General features: G+C 34.9%; 1 protein-coding gene across 4 annotated transcripts in view; it reads right to left on the bottom strand.

Annotated features, from left to right (window-relative positions):
• LOC150092678 (uncharacterized) overlaps positions 1-20,961 on the bottom strand; it is a 387,183-nt gene that overhangs the window by 247,999 nt on the left and 118,223 nt on the right. For all 4 annotated transcript variants that reach the window (XM_090414782.1, XM_090414783.1, XM_090414781.1 and 1 more), the window contains exons 6-7: positions 17,208-17,384; positions 4,409-4,563 (exon numbers count right to left, since the gene is read on the bottom strand). In XM_090414782.1, the coding sequence (XP_090270908.1) occupies positions 4,409-4,563; positions 17,208-17,384 (332 nt within the window). The remainder of the gene's footprint in view (positions 1-4,408; positions 4,564-17,207; positions 17,385-20,961) is intronic.

Genomic DNA, 20,961 nt, shown 5'->3' on the forward strand with positions numbered 1-20,961 from the left:
ATTAACTGTCTGTAGTTAATGACAGTATGTGGAGAAAGCTCACATACTGGACGCTGACATTGAAGACTCATTTCTGTTGATCCCCATGCTGGGGTATCCAGCATAAGAAAACATCAAAATTAAGGACCTTCATCTGATACAATAATTGTAGAACATCATAGTATAAAAACTGTGTCAGAGAATAGATGATATGTAAAGAGCTCAGTGAGTCTGTATAAATTGTAAGGCAAGTGTAAGTATTCACATAAAAGTGGGTTATCTGTCCTAATAAGAATGTGTAAGAAGGTGATGCTTCTGGCAGTGATTTTATGTTTTATGTGCTGAAGCACAAGCTGCATGGCATGCAGCTTAGTAGTATAGTTATGCATTCAATTCCAAACAATTGTGATCAGGAAAAACAGCACATATAATAGTGGACTCTCTTCTCAAATTATCAATACAAACAGGTAAGAAATCAAAGTGCTCTTCTCTATGTGCACTAAACAGCAGTAGAGAGGCAGATCAATGATAGGGAAACTTCTTTAGCTGGCACAGTGGAGTACAAAGCTCCCCATGGATGGATTGGGGGAAGGGGTGAATAATCATATTCAGCACAACATAATGTTGTCTGGAAGTTTTTCTCTTCACATGTCTATCAAAGTAATAAATTTATCATTCACCTGTTTGGTATGCATGTGAAAAAAAATACTAGTCATATAGACTGGTACGGCAGAGATTTCATTTTTAGGACATAGTTAAGCGGCAAATGCTTCTGCTAAAGCAGAAGAACCAGTTTATTTGATTCAACACAAAGGCTCTGAATGGAAATGCACTAGTAGCTAATCATATACCTTAATAAGATACCCTATGATGGTCCAACTATCACAGGGTACCCTACATTGTAGAAACATACACTTATTACCTATAAATAAGCTCTGAGAGAACAAGTGCATGAACGTCGATCAATATTCCTTTCTGTAGAGGAAACTGTAAAGAGAATATTCGGAGATCTCTTGCAGTTTTCTTTTAGTTGACAAATATGTAAAGAAATGTTAAGACTTTTGTCAAAAATCATTCCTAAGAACTTAGCTTCTGTTACTACTGGGATAACAGTTTTTGTATCCTTATCTCTGGGTGAAGACCATTTTCAAAGCGTCATCAAAGTGTCATAATTTTCATCAAAGACAATTGACGTGCAAGAGAAGGGTCTTAACTGACTTTCCTCATAGTCAACATAGACTGGTATTAATTGACATCGGCATTTATAATGACATCGGCATTTATTAACTGACTGGAATAAATACGCAAATGAACCTGACAAATGTATTCGCTGGATATCTCCAATAAGTAGTAATTTTCATCGATTTATAGGTGTAGTCCTGCTTGCTGCCAAGAGTAGTATTCCTAGAGGTATTAGACATAATTATATACATGGTTGGAGCGAAGAATGCGAATTACTTTACAGATGAACTCCTAGAAAACTTGGATATATCCGAAGGAAAAAATGGGTAAATACAGTTGAAGGCATAGACTTTACTCAATCCAGCTGTAAAGCTTGGAGCCTTCTTAGGAAACTAGGTGGTAGTGCTTCCTTTGATTAAAGAACAACCAAGAATCACCCCAGATCAACTAGCCATACATATTGTTAATATATCACGTATCCCAATTAATAAAAAGCATACAAGATATATATAAAAAGAAAATTAAAAGAATTTAGCAAGTCTTCATCTATAACTTCAAATTTTGCACACCCTTTTACGCAGCAAGAAGTTGAAGCAGCCTTAAAGGGATTAAAGCCTGGTAAGTCTCCTGGTTTTGATAACATTCATCAAGAATTTTTGATTAATCTGGGAAGAAATGCAAGATTATGGTTAACAAAGTTCTATACTGACATTCTTACAACTGGTAAACTTCCCACTATTTTTAAAAAAGCAAAAGTACTTTCAATTTTAAAGCCTGGTAAGCCTAATCATAAACCGGAAAGTTACCGACCTATTACTCTCCTCAGTTGTTGCTATAAACTCTTTGAAAGACTTATTTATAATAGAATACGCTCCACAATTTTTAAAAATGTCCCAATAGAACAAGCTGGCTTCAGACCAAATCGTGGGTGTTGTGACCAGGTTCTCTCTCTCTTTGGTAACTCACATAGAAGCTGGTTTTCAAAAAGGTTTAAAATCATCAGCAGCATTTATTGATTTGTCAACAGCCTTCGACACCATTTGGAGACAAGGCCTTCTATATAAATTATATAAAATTATCCCATGTAAAACAATAGTCCATATTATTAACAATATGCTAAGAGATAGAAGATTTATAGTGACTATAGGTAATAAAACTAGCAGCGAAAGGAAGTTAAATAATGGACTGCCACAGGGATCTGTTTTATCTCCGTTATTATTCAATCTGTATATATCTGATCTTCCCGTCACTATGTCAAGGAAATTTTGTTATGCCGACGATATAGCAATAACTACACAGCATAAATGCATAAGTCGTACAGAAGAAATTCTGAAAGCTGACTTAACTATTCTGGATGAATATTTTAAAAGATGGAGACTCTGTTTAAATAGGAGCAGAATGGTAATATCTTGTTTTCATCTAAATAATAACTTGGCAAATGTGAAACTAAAAATTGAATTGAACAACACTATACTTACATATAATACATTCCCTAATTATTTGGGAATCACACTTGACTGTTCTCTCACTTTCCAGCAACATCTTTCAAACTTGGCATATAAACTAAGGACACGTAATAATATCCTACAGAGACTCTGTGGCACTACCTGGGGTTTTAGACCCTATACTCTTTGGACAACAGCCCTTGCTTTGGTATTCTCAAGTGCTGAATATTGTACTCCTGTGTGGCTAAATAGCCCTCACACAAGGATTATCAATTCTCAATTGAACAATACCTTAAGATTAATTACAGGCTCTATTAGATCGACCCCAACATATTGGTTACCTCTTTTAGCAGGCATTATTCCTACAGAACTACGCAGATTGAATTCTGTAGTCAGTGAATTCCAAAAAATTGCTGGTAATTCGAACCTACCTATTCATCAGGATCTCCCAACTCTTAACATCAATAGATTGAAATCTCACCATTCATCACTACGAGCAGCAGAAGAACTAGTGCTAAATAATTTTAATCCTTTATCAAAGTGGGAAGAAAAATGAAAGGAAAATACGAAAGAACATTTGCATAACATCTTTAAAGGTGATGAAATCATCACAGGATCAGATCTGTTGACTGACAACTGTTGACTCACAGCACTTTCTAGTAGACCCCATTCCCATCTAGCTTACGTACTACCCTATCAATTTTTTTTATATTTATTCCTTAAACCTATTATTGACTATAGTCAATAATAGGTTATCTAACTAAGCTTATCTACATAGCATAGTCTGAGTGGGAGACAAATCCTCCATTAAAAAGATGTTTCAATAGATCGCAGTATGGAAGCTACTCTTCTAAGCAAAACATCCACACCAGTACCTAGATCATTTGCAGCCAATTTGGTGCGTGTCACATTGTAGAGGCACATCATATGAAGTAACAGTTGCATAGTCTCAAGAGCTGCCTTATGCTTCTGTTTCTAGTGGCCTCATCACCAGACCAATCCATATAACCATTAATCTTGTTTAATCCTTTATCCAAGTGTATGCAAAAAAATTTTGTGGTGAAGTCCCCCTCACTTGACTTCATATCAAATGCCTTACATTCAAGTAGCAGTCAGGAAGATGCTTCACACACAAAATATGTTTATATACACTTGACTAAAGGTTTAAAGAATATAATTTCTTGGATAGTATAATTTACAATCTCTATATCTTTTAATTATTAATACTCAATGTCTTCATTAGTAAATGTTTCATTAACTTATCTCTCTGTAAATCACATTCTATTAATTCACACAAGATGAAATGGAAGAAGACAATTATGCTGCATACAATTTGTCATAGGTCTGATGTACTATTTTTAGAATCAACAATAGATATGAAACCCTCATGCAAACTCAACAAATATGGCAGCATTAATTTGACACAAATATCTGGATTCATTTTTATCTTGTTTGCATGTGAAGTAACTTTACAACTGGACTACTTGTTTATAGAAACCAATGACTTCACATCAGGTGCCTCGGTACCAACACAAGCCTATTATTTATATGTTTATCCTTCATTAAAAATATATTACCGAGGTATTTCTGAGGCAATACCCTCTGTTTAGCTAACAAGGCAAATGAACTTCAACTATAACAAGCAGCTCATTAAAAAAAAAAAATTTAAAATCTATAATATCATTACAATAAATTAATTATAATTAAAATCACACTGCAAGGATAATTAATGATCTATTCTAACTTAAGCTACTATTCTGGTTATAATATCACTGGAAGATGAAGTACATAATCCAGCATACCTGTAATATCGTGACTGTAAATATGTCGAACATACTGCTTTGGATACATGACTAGCTGATCCAAAATCTATAACTTTCACCCGAAACGGGTGTCGGCCAGGATCGACAAGCATAATATTTTCTGGTTTTAAATCAGCATGTATTAGTCCAAGTTGCTAGATAAAAAAGGTACAATGATATAATAAATATAAAAATATTATATATATTATTAAAAATATTATTATAATAATTTTCCTTTGACATATCTTCAAAAAAGAAAATCACAGGAGTGTAAATTATGATAAACAGAAATCATGCATTTATATTGGTCAAAACTGCAGTACAAAAAACATGGGCTGAATCTCCAGGTATCTTTAACACAAATACTGAAATCATTTTTTGTGTTATTCCAGGAATATACTGTTCATGATAAGATGATCTATGTGATCGAAAGGTTTTTTGGTAAGCAGATAGAAGAGAAAAATTTTTGATAAGGCTAAAGATTTAATATATAACATATAAAACATGTAAGATGTAGCAACCCTCCAAGCCTTACAAAAATTCTGCTATGCTTCTCTATTTGCCTTGTTCATCACTTAGTTTGTTTCTGATATTTGCAGGTTCCTCTGCTCTTTTTAATTTTTGAAAAAATTGCAATGTTCATGAGAAATAATATACACAAACAAACATGGAAATTTCCAGGTGGATATATATTCAATCAAACAGACCCTATTATAAAAGACAGGAATTGCATTCAGAATATTTGGAGTTTCAGATGAGATGAGTGTGACAGTGACTATGTTTTAACTGGTGCTATTCTTAAAGTTAAAATAAACAGTAAATATTTTTCAGCACATGCATATCAACTGAAATATAATATTAACCAACTTGATAAAACAGAAGAGAGAAGAAATTATGTATGTGTCTGTATGCAACGTGCATATAGGCAGCACCTAGAAGAAAGAAAGAAATAGTATTTTTAGATTTGTTGAATAAAATTTAGTGAATTATTATTCCTAGATGTTTACTTCTACCAATTAAAAACATGAGTGATAATTAGCATATACACATATCAACATAATATACTTGCAGTACAGCAAAAAATTAAATTTAAAGTTAATTCAATTAAATCTGAATTAAAACAGAAACAAATATACAGCTGAAAGAGAGATTGAAAATATCAAAAACATTTGGAATCATACAAAGGATAGCATGAAAGTAGCAGCAGAAAACTCAACTGGAATTCAAAGTAAAATACAACATAAAAAATAGTTTAATAAAAAATTTGAATTGGCAGTAAAGAAAAACTGACTTAATAGCTAAACTAATATTCATGTTGCTCAGAGATATAAAGAGAGCAGCAGGGAAACCGATAAAACAACCAGACAACAGAAAAGAAAACTTTTATATGAAAAGATTATAAAGAAATCCAGAAATACTTCACAATAAATAATCCAAGAAATTTTTTCCGTGAAATTAAAAACCAAAAAACAAGTTCACATATCACCAACAATAGCAATGAACAAACAGTAGCGAAATAGCAAACAGGAGAGAGTACTTTAACAAACTCCTAAATTGTGATGAACCTGCCGACTCTTAAGCAGAATACTTATACTTGTCATCCAGAAATATTTAAATCTGCTGTAGCTAAAGTAGCTCAAAGACAACAAAGCACCAGGTACTGATGAAATAGTATCAAACTAAACAAATATGGAGAAATGAATTAATTACTCATATACATAACCTGGGAAATTTAATACGGGAAAAAGAAGAGATACCCACAGAACGGAAAAAATTGTAATCATTCCAATATATAGAAAGTGAAACAAAAATGAATGTGAAAATTACAGGGGAATATTGCTACTGCCAACAAAGCTACAAATTTCATCTAATATTAGACTAAAAAGAATCTTACCTTATGCTGAAAAAAATTTAGGTCAATATCAAGCAGGAGTCCGAAGAAATAGTTTATATATATATAAACTGTATATAAATACACAATGTTGACAAAAGTATTTGGACACCTAATTGTAGTAAAAAAAAAAGTTTTAATTACATTTCTAGTACCTTTGGCCTGAATTGTCATTCCGGAACAGCAACTACCTTTCGGGACATGCATTTGACACAACAGGAATATTCTTCCATTCTTCATGCAAAACTATCCCCATTGCTGATGATGGCCACTATGGTCTAGGTTGAATTAGGCATTCTAATTTGTCTCAGATATGTTCGATAGGAGTTGAAGTCTGGACTCTGAGTCAGCCAGTCCAACACTTTAATGTTGTTTTGTGGAAACTAGTCTCAGACCAGCAATGGAGTATGGCATGGAGCATCTTCATGCTAAAACATGCAAGGATATCGAAGTTCCACAGCAGTAAAGCATGAAGTTGTTCAGGTAGCCATCAGACATTATAGTTTTGGGCACAGCCACCAATGGACCAAGCTTCATCCAACTGAAACTCCCCCATACCGTTACCAAGCCTCCACCCAACTTGACAGCTGGAATGATGCAGTCCTACTATAACTGTTCCACCAGGTAATCTCCAGATCAGAGTGAAACACTTGGAAGCATGATTTGTCGCTCCACAGAACTCTCTTCCAATCATCTATAGTCAAGGAATGGTGTGAAAGATACCAGTTCAAATGTTGTTTGGCATTAGGGTGTGCAGGGAGCAGGAGTGATGTGTGTGGCTTGTTTGTAACAGCTCTGCCATGGTAACTAACCTAAGCCATGAACTCTCTGTGGACAGTTCTAGTGTTGACAGGTGTTCCTGTAGCATTTTCCAGGTCGACTGTGAGGTCCACCATTGATGACATGTGAATACTCGAACATTCCGAGACAGAGCTCATCGATCTCAGTCAGCAAGTGTTGGTGGCCTCCCAGGGTATTTTCCTGCTGTGGTAGCACCATCAACTTTCCATCTATGAATGACATAAGCAATGCTGGATTACAGTCTGAGATGGGTAGCAATGTCATGGCCAGAAGACCACTAGTGTGACACCCAACTACCATCCCATGTTGGAAGTCAGTTTGGCTGAATGTGGTATCTTATCAAGTGCAGCACATTCCACCTATTATTACCAGATTTATGCAGACACTACCTGAATATTTGTATGTGGTAGAATCCAAAATTTGCATGACATGCAAGGTATCCAAATACTTTTGTCAACATACCATATATATATATATATATATATATATATATATATATATATTTATCCCAGACATGAAAGGCAGAAGAGCCTATAGCAAACAGATACCGTGTGAGGGCTGGGTCAGGAATACACTTACTAGTATAAAGTATTACACAGATAAAAGTATCACTAGTGTAAAAGTATTACAAGATGCTAGATAATAGAAAAAAATGGGATATAATCTGTGGTTCCATGTTTTATTTATAGATTTTAGAAAAGCATATAATAGTATTTATAAGGCTTTGGGGAGTATTAGATGAACTATGAATACCTGATAAAATAATAGGTTTGACAAAATTTGCACCACCAGCAGCTGAAGCATGGTACTAGCTAATGGGATTAGATCTAAACCTTTTCATATTCAGACAGGATTGAAGCAGCCCTTCAGCCCTTCTTTTTAATTTAGCATTGGATTAAAGAATTTAATTTAGCATATACTCAAGAAATTGTAAAAGATAACACAAACAGAGAAGTAATATTAGGATATGCAGATGATATATGACTCAGTGGAGAAAATGCTGAAGACATCAGAATAACATTTAGAATACTAAACTCCTGCTCAAAAACTGTGATTAAAAATCAACCAGGATAAAAGTGAATATTTAAAAGTATGCAGAAATCACAATCAAGGGGAAAATTATCAGTTTACCATTGATAACCTAAAATTGAAAAGTACCAATTCCTGCAAATATCTTGGAACACTGATTACTCAACATAATATAATTAATACAGATATAAAAGCTAGAATAACTCCAATAGATCTTATCATTCACAACATCATTTACTATCTTCTATATTATATCAAACAGAGTTAAAACAAAAATATACAAGACAATCATTAAACCTATTGCTTCATATGGAGCATAACACACCAAAATGAAAACCTTCGCAGATCGTTGAAAATAAAATCCTCAGAAAAGTCTATGAACCTGTAAGAGATAACATAATGTGAATGGAGAAAAAGACAATCAAGAACTATATGAACTCTATAGATCTCCACTTCTAGCTGATAAAATCAAAGCTTGCAGATGGTCTGGAAGAACGGATGAGGAGAGAATGGCTAAACAAGCATTTAAGATTAATGTCTGATGAAAAGTGACCTAGAGGTAGACCATGTCTGTAATGAGAGGATAATATTCAAAAAGAATCAGCTGAGATGGGAATCCAGGACCAGAATGTGAAAGAGCTCAAGGACCGGAAGGATTGGAAGATGTTGGAATTCGCAACAAAGAACCTTAGAGGTTCAGCAAGCTAAGGAAGAAGAGAATAGGTCATTGACCCAATGCCTTTGGAGAACACCAAAAAAAGTCTTGCTATTAAGAACATTTATTTATCCCTGATTTGAATCATTACCTAAACTGAAATGTACTCTACCTATAAGCCATGCCTTGAATAATTACTAAATGTTTGGTGATCATCATATTCCTGATATCTATCTACCCTTAAGGGGAGTATCGATGCATTGTAGAGATACTCTGATGGTACTACATGAAAGCTTACATTATTACTAACTTCCTATCACAATTTTCCTCTAAATCAATCTGCTATTTATCAAGATCCCAATACTGTCAGAACTTATATTTCTGTCTTCTAAAGCATTTCTTACTAAATCAGTCCATCTAGAACTTAATCTTTTATCTCCTATAATGCAAAACATTATAGGAGATACTGAGATAGGAGTGTTGGTAGCTTTCTCCACCTTTGCAACGAGTTGCCCTGGTGTTGTATCACCTTACCCTAGTCCTGAAGATACTTCAGGCGCAAACTTTGTTTGCTCACACTTGGATAAAGGATTAAACTAATTTTATTATACTCTAACCAAGTGAAAAATAAACTTTCAACATCTTTCTCTAAACCCAGAGTAATTTATTAAAAAAAGGGTGGCACACCATTTGGCAACTCCTACAGGTAGAGATGATCTGCTAATGCTTCTGCCTGGTATCTCCACTAGGGCCTGGCTCCCACTGAAGAGACCTCAATAAAGGTCGAAACTAGTCTGGGTAGTGGCCCTTCCCTTAATGCATAACATTAGACATATCCGCATGGAGATGTGTTTTGCATTATAGGAGATACTGAGATAGGAGTGTTGGTAGCTTTCTCCACCTTTGCAACGAGTTGCCCTGGTGTTGTATCACCTTACCCTAGTCCTGAAGATACTTCAGGTGCAAACTTTGTTTGCTCACACTTGGATAAAGGATTAAACTAATTTTATTATACTCTAACCAAGTGAAAAATAAACTTTCAACATCTTTCTCTAAACCCAGAGTAATTTATTAAAAAAGAGTGGCACACCATTTGGCAACTCCTATAGGTAGAGATGATCTGCTAATGCTTCTGCCTGGTATCTCCACTAGGGCCTGGCTCCCACTGAAGAGACCTCAATAAAGGTCGAAACTAGTCTGGGTAGTGGCCCTTCCCTTAATGCATAACATTAGACATATCTGCATGGAGATGTGTTTTGCATTATAGGAGATACTGAGATAGGAGTGTTGGTAGCTTTCTCCACCTTTGCAACGAGTTGCCCTGGTGTTGTATCACCTTACCCTAGTCCAGAGTAATTTATTAAAAAAGGGTGGCACACCATTTGGCAACTCCTATAGGTAGAGATGATCTGCTAATGCTTCTGCCTGGTATCTCCACTAGGGCCTGGTTCCCACTGAAGAGACCTCAATAAAGGTCGAAACTAGTCTGGGTAGTGGCCCTTCCCTTAATGCATAACATTAGACATATCCGCATGGAGATGTGTTTTGCATTATAGGAGATACTGAGATAGGAGTGTTGGTAGCTTTCTCCACCTTTGCAACGAGTTGCCCTGGTGTTGTATCACCTTACCCTAGTCCTGAAGATAATTCAGGCGCAAACTTTGTTTGCTCACACTTGGATAAAGGATTAAACTAATTTTATTATACTCTAACCAAGAGTGAAAAATAAACTTTCAACATTCAATATAATTATGGGGTTTTGAATAGCTTTCTTTCTAGATCCATCTACTAAACTTAAATGCAGATCATCCCTGTTATATTCCCATGATTTGTCAACTATTTGTCAGAAGTGGAAATGTGATTTTGACAATTTTTAGTCAGAACTAATCAAGAGTATTATTCCAGTTATGCTTCCACAATTTATCTTGGCATCTTCTGAAGTATGCTTACATAAATTTTACCAACATCAGCAGGTTTCCCTGCTGATGTTGGTAATGGATATTATATATGCTATATATACTATAAATGGATACTATGAGAACCTACCCAACCATGCGTTAATTTGACACTGTAACCAGGTCATTTTAATTATACAGTGCAGCCAATGCAAACCTTCTATACCTCCATATTTGAGAATTTCTGTTCAGATTACATTTCTCTTGAATATTTTGTATCACAGGTCTATTACTTCTTAGCAATCCTTTACAGTAATTACTCTGAACATCTAGAATATCTGCAGTTTTCATGTCACTTTTAACACCTCTGATTCCATTTACAGTATTCCTTTTTCCATTCTAAGCTTTTACAATAGCTTGGAGAACATTCTGCCACTTTGTTAACTTACCTTCTATATTCCTACTGAAATCTTCCCACGACTTTTGTTTAACTGCTTTTGCACACAGCATTCCTTTCTTATCTTTTTCACTGTATTCTCTCAGCACATGCTGATTTAGCTTTTAGGAACTCTTAGTATGCTTTCTTTTCTATGCTGACAGACATCACTGGATGAATTAGTGAATCTTTAGGTCAGATTCTACCATGTTTGGTTTCTTGTTTTCAAATGCTTTGGTTTTTCCTTGCATATTTTAGTCTACAATTCACTTCTGATGGCTGCTCATATTTGATTCTATTTACAACTTTCTTATACGCTTTTTTTTTCATATGATATTCAATTTCATCCTGCTAAAAACTAAGAGGTAATCGTTTTCTAGCTTCCCTGTATACTGGGTGTCCTGAACCAGGGTGAAGACACTACTATCAATAATAAAATTGTTTATTATTACGAGATTTTTTTTTCTTTTATTTCTAGTAACCTCTCTCCATGTAAAATGTACATTTTATGTTCAAACATACTGTTAATATATTCTGCATAGTGTACACTACTGTAATTTGAAACTATTGGGAGCACTCCACCAGAATATGAAATGTCAAGATGCATGTTGTATTTTTCACACACACGTGGGTCATCAGCTCTAGTAAATAAGAATGTGTGAGATGACTGTGACCTATGTGGAGCCTAGCAAGAACAATTTCCTCTCTTCTGTTTCTACATTGTTTGTGGTCTGTAGATGGTACAGGTAACCCTCATATAACACGGATGCTAGGTTCCATAGAAATGGCGCATTATATAAATCGTGTTATGCGAGACTCAGATCACATAGAAAAAGTAGTAGGGTTATGTTCCAAAATCTTTTTTTTTTAAATTATATAAACAACAATCACATATCCCACAAAAATATATTTTTATTTAATTTAGGTAATTCATGTAAGTTAAGAAAACATAAATTATGAAAAAAATACATAGCATGAAATTATAAAAATTACAAATTATACGTAAACCTCATTGCACATAATGCATAAATGTTTTAGTCAAAATAAAGTGCATATTTTAATCTTGCATAGCATGAGGATGTAAGGATCGGTTAACATTGGTTTGTCATGTAATCACCTGATGCATTACTACAAAACAGTAGAGTAATTCTATCTTGAAACTTTGAATCCAGGAGCTGATCTTTCATTTTTCGAAATATATACGCATTTTTTCCCCCATTCGCATTGAACACCTGGTCTGCACTATAAATGTTTATAAACTTTGAGAGCTTTTTGTTTAATAAGATTTCCATCAAAAGGAATTTTCTTTTGAGTGCAATCTTCTATCCAAATCATTAGAGATTTCTCCATTTTTTCTATTAGAATATTGAATACATGAGCATGCGGTTTGGCACTTATCGTTGACCCAGCAATAAACACTTTCTCAGATTTTATTTTCATTTTGTTTGATTGTTCGAATTGTTGAGTCATTTAAATATCTATTATCTATAAATTATCTATTAAACTGATCCATGTTGAAAAAATCAACCATTTCTTCAAGAGAAATGAATTTTCTTCTCAATGTTGGTATTTCCCTTTCGTTGAAGTTTGTGGCCATTACTATAAAAATATTTTTTTTTACATAAAAAGAGGATTACGTGTTAATTATATATCTAACTCACTAGAAATAAAGTGCTCAGCTTGAGATTAACACACTTATGATTTTAATATGCTTTCCTGGCAGAAAAGGAAGACAACTTTCAACAATAAACACTTTATACAGTAAACAATTGACGTACATGCGTGCTAAAGGCTATTTCCCATAATATAAATTCACTACTTATAACTACATGTGCAATATGGGCAGACGCAAATTTAATGAAGATAAAATTTGATTTCAAGTCACATGGTGAAAAACATGAAAAGATAAACAGTTCCTGCAATTTGTAGACCACATTATATTAAAACCACGTTGTACAATTACCATGTTATACAACGGTTACTTGTACTGTCAAATACTGCGTGTGAAAAGTATGAGCTGATCTGACAGCTGCATTTGCAGTCCTTTTCCCTTAATTCCAATGTGATTGGGAATCCAACACAACCAAACATTAAAATTAAGGGTCTTCATTTTTACACACCTCACACTACACTGGATGTGGATTATACAAAGGAAAGGAGAGAGCATATAAAGAAATCAATGAGTCTAAAATTACACACTTTTGCTAGCAATTTTATTTTATATTTACAAGTGAAAGCTGAATGGCATGCAACTTAGCTATATAATTACTGCCATTAGGTGGGATCTGGTAGGAAATAGTAACATCAGGAAACACACAGCAGCATTAGTATAGATGGGCAAGAAATCAGAGTGGGCTTCTTTGTGTACATTAAACAATTGCAGGTAAACAGATGGAGTATGAGACTTCTGTAGTTGACAAAGTGAGAGGCTACAGAATGGAGGGATGCTGTTATGCTTGGTGCTGGCAATGTTGTCAACATTCATGCTAACGAGTCTTTAGCATGCATACCAAAAGGACATATGGTAGTCTGACATGTGTGATATTGAGCTTCCCAACACAGAAAAAAGAGACTAATCCATATAGAATCTTCTGGAAAATATGTTTTTAGGGCATAATTAAGAGACAACTGTTTTCATTTAAGTGATAGAGCTGGTTCATTTGCTTCAACATAAAGACGTCAAGTGGGCGATGATTAAAGGCATTAGTAGCCATCTATATACCCTGATCATAGATGGGATCCAACCAGTGCAGGTTATTTTGCCTTGCAGAACCACAGACTTGAGACCACAATCCAGCTTTGAACATAAGCACATGATAAAGACAAAGCAATGAAAATTGATCCACACCCCTATTCAGCAGACTATCGAGTGCAAAGGATATTCAATATTCTCTTGCAGTTTTCTTTAGCTGACAAATGCGTGCAAGGAATGTCAAAGATGAATCCCAATAATTTGGCTTCTGTAGCTACTGAAATAACAATTTGTCTTATGTTTGGTGTGTTTTTGACAGAAGTGTACAAAGACTTTTTTCTGCCAAAAATTTGAACCCATTACTAAGAGCCCACAGAGAGATGCAATCAATTGCTTGCTGAAGATTTCTTTCAGTTACTCTCATATTATGAGGGTGATAGTAAATTGTGAAGTTATCAACATATAGAGCATTGCCTACAGTGGGAGGAAGCTTGGGGAACAACTTGTTCTTGGTAATATGGCCAAGATAGCGCACTTCCCACTTTGACTGGAAAACTCGCCTGGACAGAAAAGTTTTTAATAAATACAGGAAAGCGTCCTCTGAGACCTAGGTTATATAGGTCTTTTAATATGCCATATCTTCAAGCTATGTCAAAGAATATTGAAACTAGACGTTCTGGATTCTGGAATGCATCTCTTATACAAGTTTCTCAACAGACCAAATGGTCCAGAGTTGAACAATGTCTACAAAAGTCACTTTTTGTATTGGAGAGAAAAATGTTGCTTTCTAAATACCAGCATTAAGCGTTTTCTCTAATATCTTACAAAGGCAGAGCTGGTCAGAGCAATAGGTCTATAATTATTTGCTTGTGTTGGATCCTTTTGCTGTTTTGGGATAGCGACAACTGACTTGTGGCAAGAATCCAGAAACTATCCCTTTGCAAGTATTCTGTTGTATATTAAGAGGAGATCCATAGAAGTTGTGGGAAGATGTTTTATCATTCCATGACAGATGTCATCGGGACCTAATGCACTAGGGTAAGACAGTAAAAGAGCTCTTCTTTTATTTCTACCTTAACAAATGGCTGATTGTAAAGCCCATTGGGAGATGCTGTTGTTTCTCATGTGCTTTCAATATTAAAATTTCAGGATATAAAGCTGCTGCTGAGATTTTGACAAAATTTTCTCCCAAAGTGTGTGCAGTAGTTTTGGAATCAGCAACAACACATCTATTATGGTAAAGTAGATAAATGGCGTGTCCTGTGTCTACCTTTCATTTTCCAGATTTTATTCCATAAAATTTTTTCACTGGCTGTTTCATTAATCGATGATGTAAATTGGATCCAAGATTGTTTTTGACTCTGACCTCTCATATAATATCTTGTAAGTGTGCTTGGACCTAAACACATTTAATGCTGCAGGATATCTACAAAATATACCCCATGCTCAACCCTCTGGGTTCCACCACATCTTTAGATAGATAGAGCAGAAACCGAGATGACGTTTTTGGAATTGAGGCTGTTGCTTCCTGGACAATGCAGTCTGTTACATACTTTACTACTTCACTGATAGGTGTTTGGCTGAATGAATTCAGCATTAAATTTTGCAAGATGGGACAAGTATTCCAAGTCATCCTGGTCCATTTTTCACATGGGCATTTATGTAGGAGAAGATAGTTCATTTGAAGATATGCAAATAACAGTCAATCGATGGCAGAACATGAGCACATAGGCATATGGAAGTAAGCGTTGAGTCTATTATTAAAAAGGGAGAAGCAATTACCGTTAAAAGATTGGTACAATGATACCTTGTCCATTTGGATTGGCATTATTCCACAGAATGTTGTGTCCATTAAAGTCACCCATAAGTATGAGCTCAGGCAGCTGCAAGATAAGATTATTAAGATTGATTTCATTTAACTAGCCACCTAGTGATAAATGAATTTAACATACTGTAATAAGAAATCTTTCAGATAGGTGATTCACTACTGCTTCGAGAGCAATATTAAGCTGGACGTGATAGAAAGGGGTATAATAGCCTACTAGGATAGTTATTCTTCCATGGGCCAGACCAATTGCAGTTCTGTCAGTATAACAGTAAAATTCCTTAAGGTAAGGTCCTTATATGACCTTAATTATGTTTAATGCAGAAAGGTGTGTGTGTTTTTGCACCAAAATTTTCATATCACCAATATTCTGGCAAAACCCACGACAGTTCCATTGTAAACATTTTCCAATGGTTTTGGCTTTGCAGACTCATCTGGTTTTCAGGAAATTGAGGGCTTATCTTTCCCAGGTTTATATTTATCATTTGATTTTCAGAAGTACGGATGGCCAGTGTCCATCTTTTCTTCTAGTAAAATATTCAATACATCTGATGTCAGGGTCAGTTGGCAAGTTTAATTTAATTTCAGTGGATATTGAAGTATCCATTTTTTTCTGTGGGGATGTCACGTGGTTTATCTTTAAGTGATATCCTTGCTAGTTTTATTGACAAGTGGATTCTCATTGAATAAAACCATTGCTGGAATTGTTTCTGGAGTGAGATTATAGGTCATGCAAATGATGTGCTCATGCTCATAAAGTTCAAGTATGGTGAAATTATCAAATGGTGGAATAGACAATGTATTTGAGATGCTGTTGACATTTTCTTTGCTGCCACCTTCTCAGCATAAGAGGATCTCAGAACTGGTGTAGTGCTGGCTAACTTCCTTTTACATCCTGATATATTTTGTTCCATTTTAATTTTTTTTCTTTTATTTCTTTTTCAACTTTCCACTTCAGACATGCATGGGGGTAAGCTGGATGATCTCCCTGACAGTTGACACATTTGACTTTTTTTTTTTTGTAGAGCAAGATTTGTTATCATGCTCTTTACTACCACGTCAAGCACAGTTGATATCTCTACGATCCAGGTCATCTTATAAATGATAATGCAGCTAGACTAGATTCTTGTGATAACAATCTCATGTATTGGGGGGGGGGGGGGTACCCTCTTTCGCCTTTCCACCTTTTTCAAACACTTACCTTAATACTGTGAAGAAACCCAACTAGGAAGACAACAGTTAACAAAAACTACTGCTGCAGAATTTATTCATCATATTAATTGTATTTATTTTTTTTAGAATAAATATACAAGTAAATCCCATAACTGTAGTTTTTGGTACTGTTACCTTATTTTGTGAAACATTCTCATATTTCATGAGTAAGATGACAATCTCACAGTGAAAACCCTGGCAATTGCTCTAATGGAAAAATGTTTAAATTGAGATTTAATTGAGAACTGTTTCTTGGATCAAACCCTTATATAAAGAACTATATGCTGTTTCTCTCTCCTTCCCCTTCTATTCCACAAATGGAATAGAAAGGGGAGGATGGAAGGAAAGAGAGAGAATAATTACCTTTAATTTAAGAAGAGCAGTTAACACTTGCTGCAGTATAGGACGGATGTATTTGAGTGGCAATGGACTAAATTTGTTTTGCTTAAGAAAATCATACAGATTTTGCTCCAGCATTTCAAACACAAGACATGTATGGTTTTTATGGTTGAAGCACTCATATACACGTACAAAGTTGAACTGAAAGAAAAAGAAAAAAAAAACATTATTATGCCATGAGAAAATCATAATCATTTAATTTCTAAGTTAAGGTATTTAGATATACAACAACACCTAAATTGTAAAGGTAAAATAAGTAAACTTACTCAAATCATTCAAACAATATTACTTCTAATGTACATAAACAAAAAATATGTGATAAGAAATTGTTTTTCTTTTAATCCTTTCAGGAGTACTTTTATTTTAATAATATGGCGATACATCATATTTAAACATGCATATGAAAAATATGCTTCTGCACTGACCCAGAACGGATTCCACCAATGAGACCTTGAAAAAGGTCAAAACTGGGCTGTGCAGTAACCTTTCCCATAATGCAAGGCAATACATATGCAATATATGATGTGAGCCAATCTGCAATATGGGACAAAGGCAATGCTACTTGAAGTCACAGCCTATATATATATATAATAGCCTTGTGACAATACTTGACAAGCAAACTTCTGTTTGCTTATGCTTGGGTAAAGGATAAAAAAACAAGAACATAATTCATAGTAGAATTTCTTTGTCATTCAAATAATTATTACTTCTAATGTACATACACAAAAAACATTTACAGCAATAATGAAAAAATAAATCTCTGTTGTCAAAAGTCCACAGAAATAATTCCCTCTGGAGAGAATAATTCCTTTTATCCAGAGAGATTATAAATTTGGATTTATAAAAAAGTCCAAATAAATATGAAAAAAAGAAGTGAAATAGGTTGCCAAAATGAATTCAGTTAAAGCTATGTATAAGGAAAAAGAATTCACCAGACTGAAGGAATATGGGAATTCACTTCATTCAAACAAATTTTATCTCCCACCTCTTAATAGCAAAATAGAAACAGAAATGAAGCTATACACTATGGAAAAACAACAGAACTATGACCATGACAAAGGTTGAATAGACAAGAGAAAATAACTAATTATGACTTCAGATCAACTAGAGATCGTGATTTCTAGAATGTAATTGTCAGAAGCACATATGAACAATAACGAATAGTGCACAACACAGCAAATTTAAAATTCAGAGTAGGATAGTAAAATTGCAAATGTATCTTCTATTGTAATAAATAGAAAATACAGTCTTGTCATATATACTGTTACAACTTCCATGCATCCCTATACTGCCCACAAAATTGAGCAAGCCCGGTTCTGTTAGTGGCACTGTGCACAGTCAACATTCGCACGTGTATCAGTAGAATTGTCTAGCTGTACAGGTCAACATGCAGTGGGAAGATGATGAGAATGGTGTAGCTGTAATAGCAATTCACAAGGTTGGAATGCAGTCACCTGTTATTTTCAACACACTAAAAACACTCCAGATCAGTAGGGTGTTTGTGTGTCAGACAGAACATTAGGATGGAAAAGCTCGTGAGGGTTGTGAAGACATGCCTCCACTACAATCCTTTGAGAACAGAGAAGTGATGTCGCGAGGAATAAACATTTCATAGAAAACAATGCCAAGTGTACTAACTGATGACCTGGGGGTGAGAACCTATCTTCATTCTACACTTCCTAACACATGGCAGAGGGTGATAAAATCAAAGGCACTTCTCTGGCAGTATGCAAACAACAGACACAGAGATATCCTCTTCTCAGATCAGATTTTCATCATGGAAGAGTTGTTTAACTGCCAAAACGATTGGGTATATGCCCTGGATGGTTGCACAGCACGTGCCATAGCACCCAAGATTCAGAGAGGTCATCACCCCACATCAGCGATGGTTTGGTAGGAGGTGACATAAGCAGCTAGAAGGAAAGAATGTCAATAGTGCATAGGAAATTATCAGGAATTATTTGAAGGAAGCAGTATCAGACTGCATACCCAGGGACAGGAAGTTACAGTAGTGGTAAATAGATAGGTAGCAATATAAAGGAAGAGTTGCAAAAAAAAAAAAAAAAAAAGATGTAATGACTCGGTTCCTTTCCAATCAGTTTGGTGTAGTGTGTTAAGCACATGATCAGAGAGGCCAAATTTACTAAAATTGTGATATTTTTATGTTTGTTTTTTTTTTACTGATTAGAATTGTGCATCCAGTTTCACTAACATAAAGTAAGTTACAGGTGTATTGGATTTGGTATATTCCAGGGTGGGGGCATAGAGAGAGAAAAAGAAGTGGATCCTTGGAAGAATTGCATATGTTTTTTTAACTTTAAGGGTGTAATGGTGTAGCATTCTATACATTTTACCTGATGTTTCTTCAATGTATGGAATAGCTATAGCTTTACTCTAATTTATATTGTTTCCATTTTTAGGTGTGGTATAGTTTTTGTAAAAAATTTTATTGATGGTATTTTTGCTATAGCCATTGTTTATAAACATATTCCTAGTGATTTATAATTCTTGCTTCAGAGTCCATTAGAGTAAGTTGTTATGAAAGAAAGTGTTCGGATTCTCTATATGGAGAGTACATCTTAAAAGTAGTTTAAAGATCTGTGTAATTTTTCACATCCAGCTAGAAACCATCATCTTTTCTCCAGAGGTCAGATTCATCCTGGAGTGCCCTTGTGCTTGCAACATATCCTACTTGGACAGACCAGGAGATAGGTTGGCATCTGCTTGGAAGAACATAAAAACTATTAATGATCATTTGTATGGAAAGTTAGGACTGGCAGACTTTGCTCTGCTTACTAAACCCAAGATTCAAAAAAATGCACAGCTTGCTGCAGGCCTGAGAGTATTTTTAGAATAAGCATCAGAAATGAAACAAACAAAAAAAAAAGCTTGAGTACATTAGAGGGTGCTTTCATAAGTTATTTTCCTTTTCACTTACAATTTTAACTGTTTCTGCAAGTTCTGTGTATTGTTCTGAGTATTGTGTGCTCTGAAGGTGATGGTTGGATATCCAACAAAATATTAGTAACCCGATGAGGTATTTTGTATCTTTACATGTGAAGCACCACCATGAATGATTACCAATACATGCCTTTCATTATGAGCATTCAAAATATTAACCTCTTCCCCATCAGATACTCTTACAGTTTTTTTAATAGATACTTCCATGATTACCCAAGTCTAGCTGTAAATACTTACAACCTGAACAGCGTATAAACCTTTAATGTATTACTGAATCATTTACAGCTTTCAGCACATACAAACCACATATATAACATGCATATAGTAGCACTCCATGTTTCAAATGTTCCCCCTTTTGCCTTCACACATGTACAAAGTCTGCAAGGCCACATATCGATGGTGGCATGCACAACAGAAACATTGCCACTGCTCACCCCAAATCCACCTTTAGGCTGGAGATGCTGGAGTGTTGTTTCTTACAAGCTACTATCTCAAGCTCTGACCACAATGCAAAGTCCAATGGATTCAAATCGGGTTCAAATTTGAAATGGATTCAATTCAAATTATGCCACAGCACTGCTCAAAGCTGTCGCCTAAATTTATCGTAACCATATAAATTCCATTTCCATCTTGCCAGGTGTGCTTTTTCCTCCATCTGTTAAAGTCCCCCATAATAATTTTTGGCCTACACTCACTGTATTAATCAGCCAATGCATACCATCCATATCTTTCAGTACATCCCCTGGTCTACAGTAGA

This window comes from Typopeltis vanoorti, chromosome 25, assembly GCF_054136105.1.
Source record: "Typopeltis vanoorti isolate ZY-2024b chromosome 25, IOZ_Tvanoo_1.0, whole genome shotgun sequence".
Lineage (NCBI taxonomy): Eukaryota > Metazoa > Arthropoda > Arachnida > Uropygi > Thelyphonidae > Typopeltis > Typopeltis vanoorti.